The 14,222-nt window shown below is 40.5% G+C and overlaps 1 protein-coding gene across 14 annotated transcripts in view; it reads left to right on the top strand.

Annotated features, from left to right (window-relative positions):
• PTPRF (protein tyrosine phosphatase receptor type F) overlaps positions 1-14,222 on the top strand; it is a 397,714-nt gene that overhangs the window by 181,301 nt on the left and 202,191 nt on the right. For all 14 annotated transcript variants that reach the window (XM_061451477.1, XM_061451480.1, XM_061451476.1 and 11 more), the window contains 2 exons: positions 10,728-10,873; positions 13,645-13,786. In XM_061451477.1, coding sequence (XP_061307461.1) covers positions 10,728-10,873; positions 13,645-13,786 — 288 coding nt within the window. The remainder of the gene's footprint in view (positions 1-10,727; positions 10,874-13,644; positions 13,787-14,222) is intronic.

Raw genomic sequence — 14,222 nt, 5'->3', positions numbered from 1 at the left:
GCTTTAGTAACAGATACTCTGAAGAGATCGCTTACTCTGGCTCCCAGTTCTGTTAAAATCACTGTACTATTCTCTCTGTTGACAAAATGAGGTTTACATTCACTTTTAATTTTTAAAAGCAGGGGAAAAACCTGAGCTTGGCAAAGCCTTTTGAACTGCTGAATCAAGAGCTAGCTGCTTTCAAAGAGGGATTAAAACCTTTTAATCCCTTTATGTAAAAGAATATGGTGTTTAATGTGGTAGGCATGCTGGCAAAATTAATTTTCATGTTTTTTCAAGCACAAGATTTCAATTCTGTCTTTGTTTTCTGGTCCTGCATATCTTACAGATTCTTTACTCTCTGCAATACACTTACTAACTTTGAAGTTTTGACAAATTTTTTGCAAATAACAAAATGCAGATTTGGAAAGAAAAGTAAGTTCCTAGGAGCATGCACAGCTCTTCCATACTGCCTCGGGCGGCATTGTGATGACTGATTTCAGAGTCCAGTAGTTGGCATTATTATGCTCTTGTCTGATGTACATATTCTGTGCAAAAGAGGAGGCCTGAATTCAGTTGCTGAATATTGTGTATGATTAAACAAATGTTCTATATGTATGCATCTGAAAGCCCTTAAGTGAATGTTGTGTTAATAGTGATAATTGGAGGCAGTCTCCCTGCAATCCTTTCTCAAGCTAAATAAGGGCTAAGGCCAAAGGCCCAAATGTTCAATTGTATTAAACACAGAAGCTGAAAAATTTATTAACTCAGAAAGTGTGTATTACTAAGTTAATTGGAAGTGCCTTTAAGCTATTACCAGGTGGAAATTTGACTTCAGGTTTCAATTTTAAATTAAAGCAAAGCAGAAAACCATTCCGTGAGGCTGCTGGAAGGTCTGCAGTTAGAGCAGCTCTTCTCTGCTCTCCCTTGTTTTTCTACTTTGTATAATACTTGGTATAAATGCTGTGAAGTTAGAGTTGAAAACTAAACCTGTGTATAGGGGTCTGGCTTTTGCCCAAGATACATAGCAAGCTGCACACATGGGTTGTGGGTGCTCTAGGGAAATGTAAAAGCAGAAGAGAGCAAATGAAGATGGGGCTAGTTTTCTGCCTTCTTTTAATCAGTATTCTTCAGTCATATGCAGGACTGCCTAGTGCTTCTTGGCATATTTTTCTTTTTCTAGTTATGTGTTATTTCAGTTATTGGAAGCACTTGTAAGAATGGTGTCAGAGTAGAGAGGTTGAATTATATCCCCGTGTCACCCCCTCCTTTCCTGGCACACAAATAACTTTCGAAAACCCACGGACAAGAGTCAATCACAGCACAGGGATTAGCCAGAGTTAGGGATTTTCTTACTAAGATGTAAACCAGCTCACACTGATAGCCAGCCAGGCACTTTGAGAAAGACATTACAACAGCTTTGAAAAATAAGGAGAAAATTTGCCACCCTGTGCGCAAAATCTGTAGGCATCCTGCAGATACGATATGAAGAGAAAACACCTCCCCGTTGTATTAAAGTCTAAGTTTCCTGCCTAAAACTCTCCGCAAATAAACTGGCACCCAGAATGTTCAGTGCCACTGAGTGACTTGAGCAGCATCCTTCTGTGATGGCTGCCTGAGACAATTCTGTTTCAGTACCATGTCGGTTAATTTTAGGCATTTAAATTCTTTCAACAATTTCCATGATTCATAGACAGAATTAGAAGTTTACTGAAGTGTAATACTATGATGACAGGCTGTTGCTGTAGTTTATTAATATCCAGTAATCGTGGCCTTAACACTTGAGTGAGCAAACGGCTTTTAACCGGCATTTCTGTGGAATAAGTAGGTTTATCCAAACGTTAGCATTTAACAGTGGATACCTGGTTTCTACTGATGAAGGGTTGGTTTATGTATAATTGCCCTAAAGAACACAGGACACATAGGGTTTTAAGATGTTTCTTTAAGAGGAAATTTTCAAATATCCAGTTTTGACTTAAAGACTATTTGATGTTTTGTATCAGATTTAATAAGTATAAATCCTCTATTTGTAAAAGGGATAAGAGGGCTTGGAGATGCCAGTCTAGGTGTGAAGGTTCCTACTTGTGTGTCTACAGACACACCTCAGCCCTGTCCAAGGCTGTGCCTTTAAACTGGGCTTATAGTAAGGAAGGAACTTACAGAAATTGTCAGCACCACCTGTTTGCTGAGATCATGAAGAAGCAGGAATCAAAGATTCTAAGAGTTTCTGGGCTTAAGTCATTTCAAATACCAATAAAATTACACACTTGGCCTACCATGCTACTCCTGCATTCTCCTCAATTAAACTTACTATAGAAAAACAAAGCACAGTGGGTCTTGCCTGCTGAAATGAGTACCTTGTGTCTTAGTTCACAGTATTTCCTGCTAGTGTTTGGGGAAAAGCACAGCTTCTGCTAGATGACTGCTTTTATTACTTTCGTAATGTAATTTTTCCACTGAAAGTTACAAAGGTCATTGAACATGTTAAAAGACCTACTTCTTAGAGTTTTGTATATTAATCATTCACTTTATTCGATTTGATTTTGTACAGACTCAGAAAATACCTTTGAGTAACTTTATGGAAGTCAGGAGATGAAGGTGAAGAGAAATGCAGCTTGCTTTGAGATAATGTTTGTAGATTTGATTATCACGGACAGCCACTCTTGAAGCTGGAAAAGTCAACCACTGAAATTGGATTGAAATAGCAAAATCATTTGTCCTAGCAGTTGGGAATCTCTTAAGCATTAAAACCTAATAACAATAAGGTGATAAAACAAGAGAGGAGGATGTGCAGGTAACATTAGGTAACCTGTAATTCAGAGTAATCTGAGGAATGTGTTGAATTTGGAATGCTGTTTCCTGTGATTGGGACTCAGTTAAGTGTTTTTTAAAGTGGTTGGGAGAGAGGGTTATGATCCATTTGCTGGATAAAAAGAAAATTGTGTATATATCTGAGCATGCAATACCCCGCTATATATTTGCATTTATTTAATAAGTACCTTGCACCAAGCAATAAAGGACAAAAATTTCATTTACAGAGTGCTGACATCTTAGTGAAATAAGTCCAAAATAGGAAAAATAAGGAATGAATTAGCACTGTGATCACTGAGACTCACTGATGGCTTCAGTAAGCTGCTGTTAAAGAAAACTTATTTCAAGGCTCAAACAGGCTCTTCCTTCTTGTGTATTATACAAGAATTAAAAATGTAAGCTTGAAAAATTGTATCTTGCCAAACAGTATTCTTGATAATCACAAAGGGAAGGAACCACATTTAAAAGATGGCGGGTATAGTGAAAGGAAACCATAAGGATATTAAACATAAGGATAGGTGGAGAGCCCACTGGCTTGCCTTCTGCCCTGCAACAGATGCTTAGGAGAAAACTTGCAGATTAGGTTTTACTAGAGTATCTCTCCAGTAGACATCCATCCATATACAGATATCAGTTATCCAAGATCATAAAGGAAACAGAGAAATACCTTTGCTGTAAATGTTAGAATGGGCCACCTCTGTCTTCTAGACCACCTTATTTCTACTTCAAAGTCATCTGTGAACCTGAGAAAGTCTGTGTCATTATTTGTTTCTTCCCAGTGTTACAACAACTGAGCCACATCATCATTTTTCGCGTATTTGTCCTGACAGCAGCCATGTGAGAACAGCAGGCAAGTTTTACAGTGGAAGGTGAGGCACATTTGTGCCTTGGCATATGTGACAGGGAAGGTTAAAGGCAGGGATTTAAACCTGAATTTCACAATTTCCAGGCTCAAAGAACTATTCCAGTTATCTTTTTTGTGCTTGTACCAATAACTTCTTTTAATTCATTTAGCCCAGGCACCTAAATAAGGTTACCCATGTATGCCTATTGTATGTGCTTATCTAGTTCATCTTGTATCACAACTGTAATTTTTTTCCTTCACAAAGGAGACTATATTCAGTCTTAATTTAGCCAAGTCATAAAAGCTTTCAGATAAAAATACAAGCTCCCCTACCCTACAACGCCAGTCTTATTTTTGGCTGCCCTTCTATTTAGAACAGTGGGCACTTGTAGCATGAGGACAGAGATATTTTTCTTCCAAATCTGTCACAGCAGGTGAGTGTTCATAGAACACTTAATTGCAGACATGTGTTTAATAATTCATTTTTCTCAAACCTGTGTGCAACTCTTTGGAAAAAAATAGCATCTACAAGAGCAGGAGGAGCAGTATGTTTGTCAGGTTCTGAATTAAAATTTTTGGATGAGGTATGTTTGATGTGGCTGCTAAATACTCAAAAAGCATCAGGATTCAATTTAATTTTCTCATTTATTTTAAGAAACCATCTAATGATGGGTATTTGAAATAAAACAAGTTAATATTTGGGTATATGAAGCATATTTATGTTGGCATATATTATGTTTCAGCCACTTGAAATTTTTGGCTCTTAGAGAATTACAAGGAAGCATCTTTTATGTGCCTATTGTGTGCTTAATGTGTCGCCAGATACAAGGATCTGTGCTAAATATGCATGATCTAGCATCATTTTTCAAGGCTATGGCTGGTTTTCAGCTCAGGTAATGCAGATCATATGTCACTTCTCAGAAGCTACAGTTCACATAAGAGACACCTTGCCAGGTTAGAGGGAGGATACACCTCTGTGCCTCAGCCTGGAAGGCAGTCTGGCAAAAGAGACTTATCTCCTTGGGAAGGTCCTTTGGGTTCAGTGAAAAATTGCACAGCCTAAAACCAGCAGATATGATGAAGTAACTCTGAACTGTTCTGGTAAAGAGAGGAAATCCTGAAAAAGTGAACTGAAATGTTACTATACTGCTACAAATGTTTGGTGGGGCAAATTTTAAAATAGCTGCCACAATGGTTTTCTAACAATTGTTTCACAATGAGCAAATTGTCTAGAATAGAGAACAGGAGTGATTTTTATATATAAATGTGGGTGAAGGAGGTGCATCTTCATTGTTGCCCTGCAGGAAGACCATCAGTGGCTCTCCAATGGACAGGAGTTTCTGCCTCTGAGGGCTTCGGGCTCCCAAACCCATTACACTTGCTTTTGCTGGGGAGGGCAGACAACAGCCTTACTGATCACTGCATACCTAACTTGACTCCTTGTACTTCTCTCTCTGCCTTTCTGCACCCATGTTCTTGTGGATCTCTTAAAATGTAATTTGAGGGAGCATTTCTTCTGAAAACACTACACATCCTAGCTCAGCCCAGGACTCTGCATGAGTTTCCTGCTGTTTTCCAGTATAGTGAAGTAGACTCACGTGCGCCTGAATCTCTGTTAGCACCTCTTCCACACCGTGAGGCCCTTCTTGTGATTCACTTTATAGGATTATCGAGGAATGTGTGCTTGCTCAGCAGGTGACTTTCTCAACACTACCGACTATGAAAGGAAAGTCCTTTTCTTCTGAAATGTTGGTCTGGGGTTTTTTAGGGGTATTGTGGTTTGTTCTTTTTTTAAGTTCTTCAATGGAGAGCATGTCTGAGCAAGTTGTTATTTTTCAGCCCCCAGCCAAAGAAGATGAAGCCTGCTTCCTTCTCTTGTAAGAAAATGCTCTTTTTCATGGTCTTCCTTCTCAAAGCTGTGTTGTTCCCATAAGCTCCCTAGAATAATTTAGTTTTGAGCAAAGACCAAACAGGGAAAATTTCAGCCAAGAAGGTGAAAGTTTTCCCATTCTCCTGCCTGAAGCTTACGAGTGAGTAGAAATTATGATAGCAGTAATTTCCACTCCTGGTGTACTGGGAACTTGGGTTATGAAGTGAGGAGCAAAAATTAGTTTAAGGGCGAGAACTGAATGTGCTCCAGGGATCTGACACTGAGCAGAGAGGCTAGAGAGGGAGAGGCTGGAGCTGGACTTGGATTTATCAAATTTATCAGGTGATAAATACACCAGCCTGGAGTTCTTACTCCACGCGATGGAGTAAGCAGAGGTGGGCCTGATGGGCACCCAGCCATCTGGCACCTCTCCCTGCTGTCATCCAAGACTTGCTTGTGAGGGTCTTTCTTGAGCTGGTATTTCACAGATTTGTCTTTGGAATACAATGGCTGGTTTGGGTTTGTTTCCACCCCCCCCCCCCCTCTTTTTTTTAGACTTTTAGTAAAAAAATGTCTTCAGCTTTGCCTAGTCCTTAGGTCATCAGGGAAAGATCAGGATTTCACTGTGAAAGACACTTCGGTTCCTTGTATTTATCTGTAGTTTGTTTGAACAGCGAACAGCTTAAAACTTGGTATGTTCATAATTTTCTGTGGAGACTCTGGTCATTTCGAGTTTAAGAAGATGAGAAAGACCACAACTAGGCTACAGATTAAATACTGTATTTTCTGATTGCGTTTCTAAGGCTACCCTGAGAGTACAAATGCTCAAAACAGGTTAAAAAAAGGCTGTTTGTACCATCACCTGGCCCTATCTGTGGGGGTTACAGCTGCCCTTTGGAGGTAACTAGTGATATGTCCCACCCCAGCTTCCTCCTGGCAGTAGAGCTGCAGAGATGTTGGTTGTCTAGTCCACTTAACATGCATTTTCCACAGACACCAAGATTTTCACAGATGATCTGTTGCACTTCTGTTAGCTCTCAGCGAGATAAGTTTTGGGATTTGCTGTAACAGTTACCAATCAGTATAAAAATATGTATACTCATGCCTGACTCTATTGTCCAGGGGCCAGAACTCAGGATTTTAGGTTTGCTTAATTAGTACTATCCTTCCATTTCAGAACTTAAGGGCATACAAATGTTTAAACTGTGTTTGCAGAAATACACTTTCCCAGACCATGTGAGGATTTGGTTTATATATATATATCTGGCATACTTTTCTCACCCTTCTCAGTGGATTAAATGGTTTCCAGAAATCAGAGTTGATGAATTAGATGTGCAGGGGGAAAAGATTTATTGCAACAATGTAAATTCAAGGCAGCAGAGGGTTTTATTTTTGTTTTACTGGAGGTGAACATTGTTTCCTCTTGTTCTGTTTTTTTTTTTTAGATTATTGAACTTTTTTTTTTTTTTTTAACTTTTATTTAGAATGTACAAAACGTAAGTCCTCGGTGTATGAGCTGGGGAATAAGTATACAGTGAGAGATATAATTGCATTGTATTCTTCAAGGACAGAAGTTTTTGGATTCTGCTGTATTTCTCACCTGAAAAATTTACACTATTTTACTAAGATCACAGGGTAAATAACAGAAAATCAAAAAAACAAATCAACTGCCAAAATGCAATACAAGACCTCAGCTCAGCACGCTGCATAGCAAAGCAGTCAATCACACTGCAATCACTAGCAGCCTGAACAGTAAATTAACATTTCACTGGAATAGATGAGAGGTGAATAAACACAGATATATGTAAATATAAACTAAGTAGAAATAGACATGATTATAGATGAGTAAATACATGAAATCAGCATCAGTTAAGCAAGCACACTTAATAATTATTTGCTGTTCAGCTGTTCCTGTCAGGACAATGTGCCAAAGACTGCAGACAGCAGCCGACATGTCTTAAAAAGCATTTTCTGGGGTTTGAGCTACTTTTATTTTGTGCAGTCCTGGGGCTCCCTTCACCACCGATGGTAAAATTATAGAATCATAGAACAGTTAGGGTTGGAAAGGACCTTAAGATCATCTAGTTCCAACCCCCCTGCCATGGGCAGGGACACCTCACATTAAACCATGCCACCCAAGGCTTCGTCCAGCCTGGCCTTGAGCACTGCCAGGGATGGAGCATTCGCAGCCTCCCTGGGCAACCCATTCCAGTGCCTCACCACCCTAACAGTAAAGAACTTCTTCCTTATATCTAATCTAAACTTCCCCTGTTTAAGTTTTAACCCGTTACCCCTTGTCCTGTCACTACAGTCCCTAATGAAGAGTCCCTCCCCAGCATCCCTATAGGCCCCCTTTAGATACTGGAAGGCTGCTATGAGGTCTCCATGCAGCCTTCTCTTCTCCAGGCTGAACAGCCCCAACTTTCTCAGCCTGTCTTCATACGGGAGGTGCTCCAGTCCCCTGATCATCCTCATGGCCCTCCTCTGGACTTGTTCCAACAGTTCCATGTCCTTTTTATGTTGAGGACACCAGAACTGCACACAATACTGCAATTCAGTACACCTGTGTGTGATTCATTTCTGTAGTCAGGCCAGGTCTGTGATATTCCTTCACAGACCCTGTTGAGGATAGAGCACATGTATCCGCTTAGATGTGGACAGTTCTGACTTTGGTAGGTCCATCATCTGCAAAGAGCTTTTGGAAGTAAAGCTGAGCAAGCAGCAGTAGTAGAGGTGCAGGCCTACAGCTTAGTGTCTCAGCTATGACCTCCACATCACCACCAACCATCAGGGTTGGCATGTCCCCTGGTGCCTGTGGTCCATGTGGGTGGTTGGTGGGCTCCCTAGCAGGCTGTCCAGCTGCCTCAGCAGTGGCATGCCGCCCGCCCCTATCTGCAAACATGTCCTCAGCTAGTAGTTGCTTCTCTGTGTGATGCAACTGGTCTGACCTTCACTCTAAAGCTGTGGTGGGCTGACCTTGGCCAGCTGCCCACCCAGTTGAAGGGAAATACCTGCTCCACCATCTCCATGGGCTGCAAGGGAGTCTCTGCTTGGGCACCCAGTCCTTCTCCTCCTCCTTCTGACCTGGGTGCTCACAGGGCTGTTTCTCACAGTTTTTACCTCACTTCTCACTGCTGCGAGGCATTTTCCCTTTTCTTAAACCTCTTACCACAGAAGCACTGCCATGACAAGTGTGGCTGTGCCCTGATGTGGCGCCATTTTGGAACTGGCTATGTCCAGCACAGGGCAGCCCTGACTTCTCCTCACAGAAGCACTCCTGCAGCTCACCCCAACACCCCATACAGATGCAGTGTGTGCAAAGCAAGAAGCATCCTGGGCCCTCAGCAGTCTCCCTGGTCTCATCCACACATGTTGTAGTAGGCCTGAAACTGGCCTCTGGTCTTCATCAAAAGCAGCAAATGGAGGTTGTCGCTTGGTCGAGCTGCCATGTGTGTTGTCACATTGTGCCATGCAAGTAGGGACAGCGGGATCTACGTAAGATGTTAGTGTAGGCTAAACCAGAAGGTGGAACTGGGATAAGGAGATAGCAAAGTCTTCGGAGATTGCTGTGTAAGGGCAAAGTTGCACTCCGCAGTTTCAGGTGCATGTGCCAGCTTGCAGATGCTGAGGTAGAGGTGCCATCTTCCACAGTGTCTTCCAGCTCTGTCTGATCCTGCCATGAGCCATTGTGCTCCCTACAAAAAAAAAAGTGGCTTTTTGCCAGGTTAGTGACAAAATCTGCACCACAGAGGCTCTGGTAACCCTGGAGCTGCTTTTTAGGGGCTTGGGCATCAGTATCTGGAGGCAGAGAAGGGAGGTGAGGTGCAGAGACCTCTTTAGTAGCTTCAAGCTGCCAGACTGGCCCAGCTCTAACTTGCAACTGCACTCTTAGGATTTTAATCTCTTAAACATTAGGAAGATGCATTTAAAGATTGTCTTCTTTTGGCATCGCTGAAAATGTATCCCTCCTGGATGAGGGAAACTCAGCCCTCAGTTTATGAGAAGCTTAGTGTTTAAAGCACCTGGGCTTACAAGTGTCATCCCCCTTTCTCTCAAGGACATACTCATGGATGTGTCCAGAACATGGAGATGTGGAACCACCACCAGCTTCACTGGAAATACTGGTTCAGTGTCTTGGGGTTGAACAGGTTTTTGTTCCACTCCTTTCTACATCCCAGCAGTTGTTTCTTCCCCATTTACAGCTCAGGTTCATCTTTGAGGGGGTCAGTCAGAACTGTGTTTGAAACATGACCTTAGTGCACTGAATGACATCATAGGTGGATTCTGCTAACTCCCTCTGAGGAGTTATATGTTTTAGTGCCTAATAGGGATACAAGGCTATCAAACACTTCTCACATGGACAGAGTAGTGTTTCAAAGCGATCCTTTGATCACAGATTGCAAAGTTTTCTTGTACAGCAAGAGCAAAAGAAAAGTACAAACATTCCATCTGGATGCCAGGTTTTATCCATCCAAGCCTGTCAGGTAAATCCAGAAGATGTAAAGATGCAACTGTATTTTCATGAAACTTTTATTGATTATTAAAATGTCACATGATTCCTCTCCCCCTGTATTTGTATCTTTTTTGTTTCTTGTTGAGACTTCCAGGCCTGAATGTCACTTTGGTTTCATTGCTTTCACTTTAATTAGTCTCTCACCAAGCACAGGCCAGCCTGTGCAAGTTTCCAGATACTTACAGACCAGAATTTTTATGTCACTCCACATATAAAATGAAATTCAAGGGTGTTATTTGTACACTTAAAACTGTATCTGTTAATTTTTATGAACAGCTTAACAGCTTTCAGGAAAACTAATGGCAACGTATGGCAGATTTTGTAGGTTTGGTGTCTCAGCTGTTGGGTAATTTCCAATGCTATGACCATGTTATAAACCTGCAAAAATCCATTTATTAAAAAAAATAAACCGTAAAAATGGTTCCAAATTGTCATATACCTGAAAGAATGCCCAGGGGGCTGGGGGGGAGCCCTGTGTTGCCCTCATTTACAGTCAAGCCAGATGGACTTCATTCATGTCAGGAAAAAGAGGTACTCAAGCAGAAACTGTGCTTGTCATATTGCAGTCTGCGCTGAATTTCTGTGGCTGAGGTCATTCAACCTGGATTTGTAGTAGGAGCACCAATTGTCTCATAATTTAGATTAACATGACACGTTCCATGTATATCTGATGTTGTATCCTCATGGGGGTGATTTGGTTATTTTTCTAGGCAAGCCAACGTTTATGAAAGCTCCTGAAGATCAGATTGGGATTTCTGGAGGAGTGGCCTCTTTTGTGTGTCAGGCAACAGGAGAGCCCAAACCTCGTATCACATGGATGAAGAAGGGGAAGAAAGTCAGTTCTCAGCGGTTTGAGGTAATTGCAAAACAAAAATATGAATTTGGTAATCAAACCTAATGCTTGTGGGTCTTAATTACACAATAATCATCATTGTAACTTGGCTATCTCTGCATCACTGCAGTGCAGAGTCTAGAGCTTTAGAGTAAAGTCAGTTTCCTTCCCTGCAACAATGCAATCTGTAGTGTAGTGCGGGTATTGTCTTGTGAGCTTGATGCTTGAAGCACATGCTTAAGACATCCTTCTTCAAATGGGACACTGGGGCTTACAGCTGGATGGCAGATAAGAGTTGGATCTAGCAGTAAATTTTGATTTTCATTGTCAAAATTGATAAGGCACCCCAGTGGAATTCAAAAGTGGGATGCAGAAATGCTATTAAGTGATATCTACTGCCATCTCTCCAACAAATGTGCTTGGAAGGGGAATGGTGAAGTAATCCTGAAGGGTGACTTGACATCCCTGTGAACTGAAGTCTGAAAGAGAGGAAGAGGGAAGAGCAGGTGTAAGAAATGCTTTTGAAAAAGGGTCCAATTTGGTCCATATTTTAAATAGCAGATACATTTTCACTGACTTTCTCCACCTTTTTCTCCACTTTCCTTTTTTGGATTGGGCTCTTTTCTCTAAAAATGTCCTTGGGAATGTGACCCTTCTACCATTCTGTTGCCTTTCCTCTAATCCCCTGTCTTTTTGATGGTTTTGCTTTTCTCACCAGAGCACAAGATGACTTTGCTGCACAGAATGGATTGATTAAATTCACCAATTTTAATCATGATTTTGTGTGTGAGCAGGAAACCTCAATTAATCAATTTTAGTCTTGTTTTACATTGTTTTTTTTTCCCTAATAAAGGTTACATTTTGTTGTATAGTAATCATTTAAACAATCTATTTTTTTAGTAGCTGTAATCTTTATAGTGAATTCGGTACTTACTGTGGCTGATGGGAGGGCTATGTCATATATAAATTCATATGAGCAATTTCATACCTTTATTCACATTAGTTTTGATCTATAGGCATTTTTATGGGATATTTTATTAGATAGTAAATAATATCTTTTATTTTTTTGGTAGATTACTATTAATTTTAGCTCATTACTAAGCTAGCCTTTGTTTGGAGGTGTCCTGGTTTTGGCTGGGATAGAGTTAATTTTCTTCCTAGTAGCTGGGAGGAAAATTGGAGTTAACTTTACAGGAAGAAGAAAAAAGCAACAAAACAAATTTGATGAACACATAGTAAGTTATTACACAAAAGGTGTATCTATTGCTAACAAATGAACAGCATTTTGGTCTCAGTGTCTATGAAGTCCTTAGTAGCTGTAGCTCCCTTCCTTTCACACAAAGTGTTTGTTCAAAGGATAGTAAGGGCAAAAGAGCTTTTCTGTTGTTCCATCTCTTTGCTTTCTAGTCCTTATCACTGAAGTGATTTCACTGTTGCATCTGACTTTGTCTTGGTTTAAAATTTGGCAGTAGCCCTGTCTTGTGTAAAGGTTATAGGAAGTTCAGCATTTTGTCACAGTTTTATATTTAATTTAAAATTGAGTATTAAAAAAATAATAATCCCTTAAAACATACTATGGTGACGTTCATGTTTCTCTGTCTTTCTCTCTCTTTCTCTGCTTAACCTCAAATTAGGGTTTTTTTTTCAGGCTGTTCCTGTTACTTAGAATAGAAGGACTGTTCTTTCCAGCCTGAGGAATACCAGATTTTCCATGGTCTTGATTACCTTTTGATTTCTAAATATTTCTCCTGTCACTGCAGAGTCTTGTGTTGCACATTATTCTTCTCCTTCCTATTTTTACTCATGTGGTCTTTATGCTGTTTAGGAGAAGGACTCCTAAACAGTGTCTTGAGAACAGGGTGAAGGTTTTGCATGTGGGTAATGCAGGTCCTAGGCTGGCTTACATGTGCCTGGAACAAAATATAGCTTAGTCTCTTCATCTCCCCCTGCAGTTCCCAAGTGACAGGAGGGGGGCTTGTGCCTTTCCCTCATGCTGTCACCATCTGCAGTTCAGTTAATATTTCTAACTTTTGCTGTGCTCAGTAATAAGAGAAGGATGAGTTTGGCATTAACAATGGCCTGAGGCTGTGCCTTCCTGTTAAAGAACGCTGTATAGTTTCCAGCTGCAAACTGACAAATACCTCTTTCTTCCATGTAGAAGTTAGAGAAATACATGTTACAGCGTAGCAGGATAGATGGAAAGGCAATGATTTATTAAGGACTTAATTTATTATGCTGAGGAAGGAATTGTAATTACATCATTGTTGATTATGCCAGAGTTGTAAAGTACCTGATGCTGAAGGACATTAAAAGCCCTTACTTTCTGCCGGTGTTAGCATGCACTGTAAGTGCTCAAGGTTTTATTCTAGCTTAGTTACTATTTTCCTGATAATCCCGCAAGAGTATATCATTCTGCTCTTCCATCAAGGTGAAAGTTGGCACTAAATTGCTGTCAGTGTGATTAGTAAAACCATTAGTACAAATATGGCTCAGATGCTTTAAATCATCAGATCCACATCTTTATTACCAGGGTGATAATTTGTCAACCTTAATTGACTCATAAAGAACCTCATTGGATCCTCATTTGTTCTGGCCTCCTCAGAGGACAAATATGTTCTTGACTCTGAAATTTTTGCATTTCTGGACATGGAACACTTGACTAATTGCATGGTATTTATTAGCTTACAGGGCTTGTTTTGGTTTAGTTTCTGTTTTTTAACCCCTGGATTGTGTTGACTTTAGGTTTTTGTTGGAGAAGATATCAGTAAAGCAGTGCTTTCTTTTCAATGTTAAAGGTTATAGAGTTTGATGATGGATCAGGATCAGTTCTGCGGATACAGCCCCTGCGTGTTCATCGAGATGAAGCTATCTACGAGTGCACAGCAACCAACAGTGTTGGGGAGATAAACACGAGTGCCAAATTAACAGTGTTAGAAGGTAAGTGGGAAGTTTTTTCATGCCTTAGGTGACAGAAGACATGGCTTTGGCTTTGGTAGCTACCTTTTGGTTTGGTGCTTTTAAATGACCTGGTGATATTTTAGATTGGTTTGGAAAAGCTGTGTTCTTTCTGTATCATTTGCTGTAATTTCACCCAGTGTTAGAAACTAAGACTTCTGAGGCAATCATGAAAGGATTTCAGATTCTGAACTTTCTTTCAAGTGTTTTAGTTGTATTGTTTGATTGGGATGTGTCATTTCTAACTTGGAAGGCTAGCTACAGAAGCACTTGTATACTTTTCTCATCTGTCTGCTTTGATATAATAACACATCTTCAGGGTATCTAAGAATTGTATCTGACAGTCATAAACTTAATCTGTGTTGCTACACCTTCTGGATTAAATCAGCACTGTTCTTGAACAGATTTTCAGGTTACT

This window comes from Pezoporus flaviventris, unplaced genomic scaffold, assembly GCF_033815535.1.
Source record: "Pezoporus flaviventris isolate CSIRO_AGI_PZ_B2104156 unplaced genomic scaffold, CSIRO_AGI_Pfla_v1 ptg000013l, whole genome shotgun sequence".
Classification (NCBI taxonomy): domain Eukaryota; kingdom Metazoa; phylum Chordata; class Aves; order Psittaciformes; family Psittacidae; genus Pezoporus; species Pezoporus flaviventris.
Note: the sequence above shows the minus strand (reverse complement) of the source record. Positions and strands in the feature narration are given on the sequence as shown.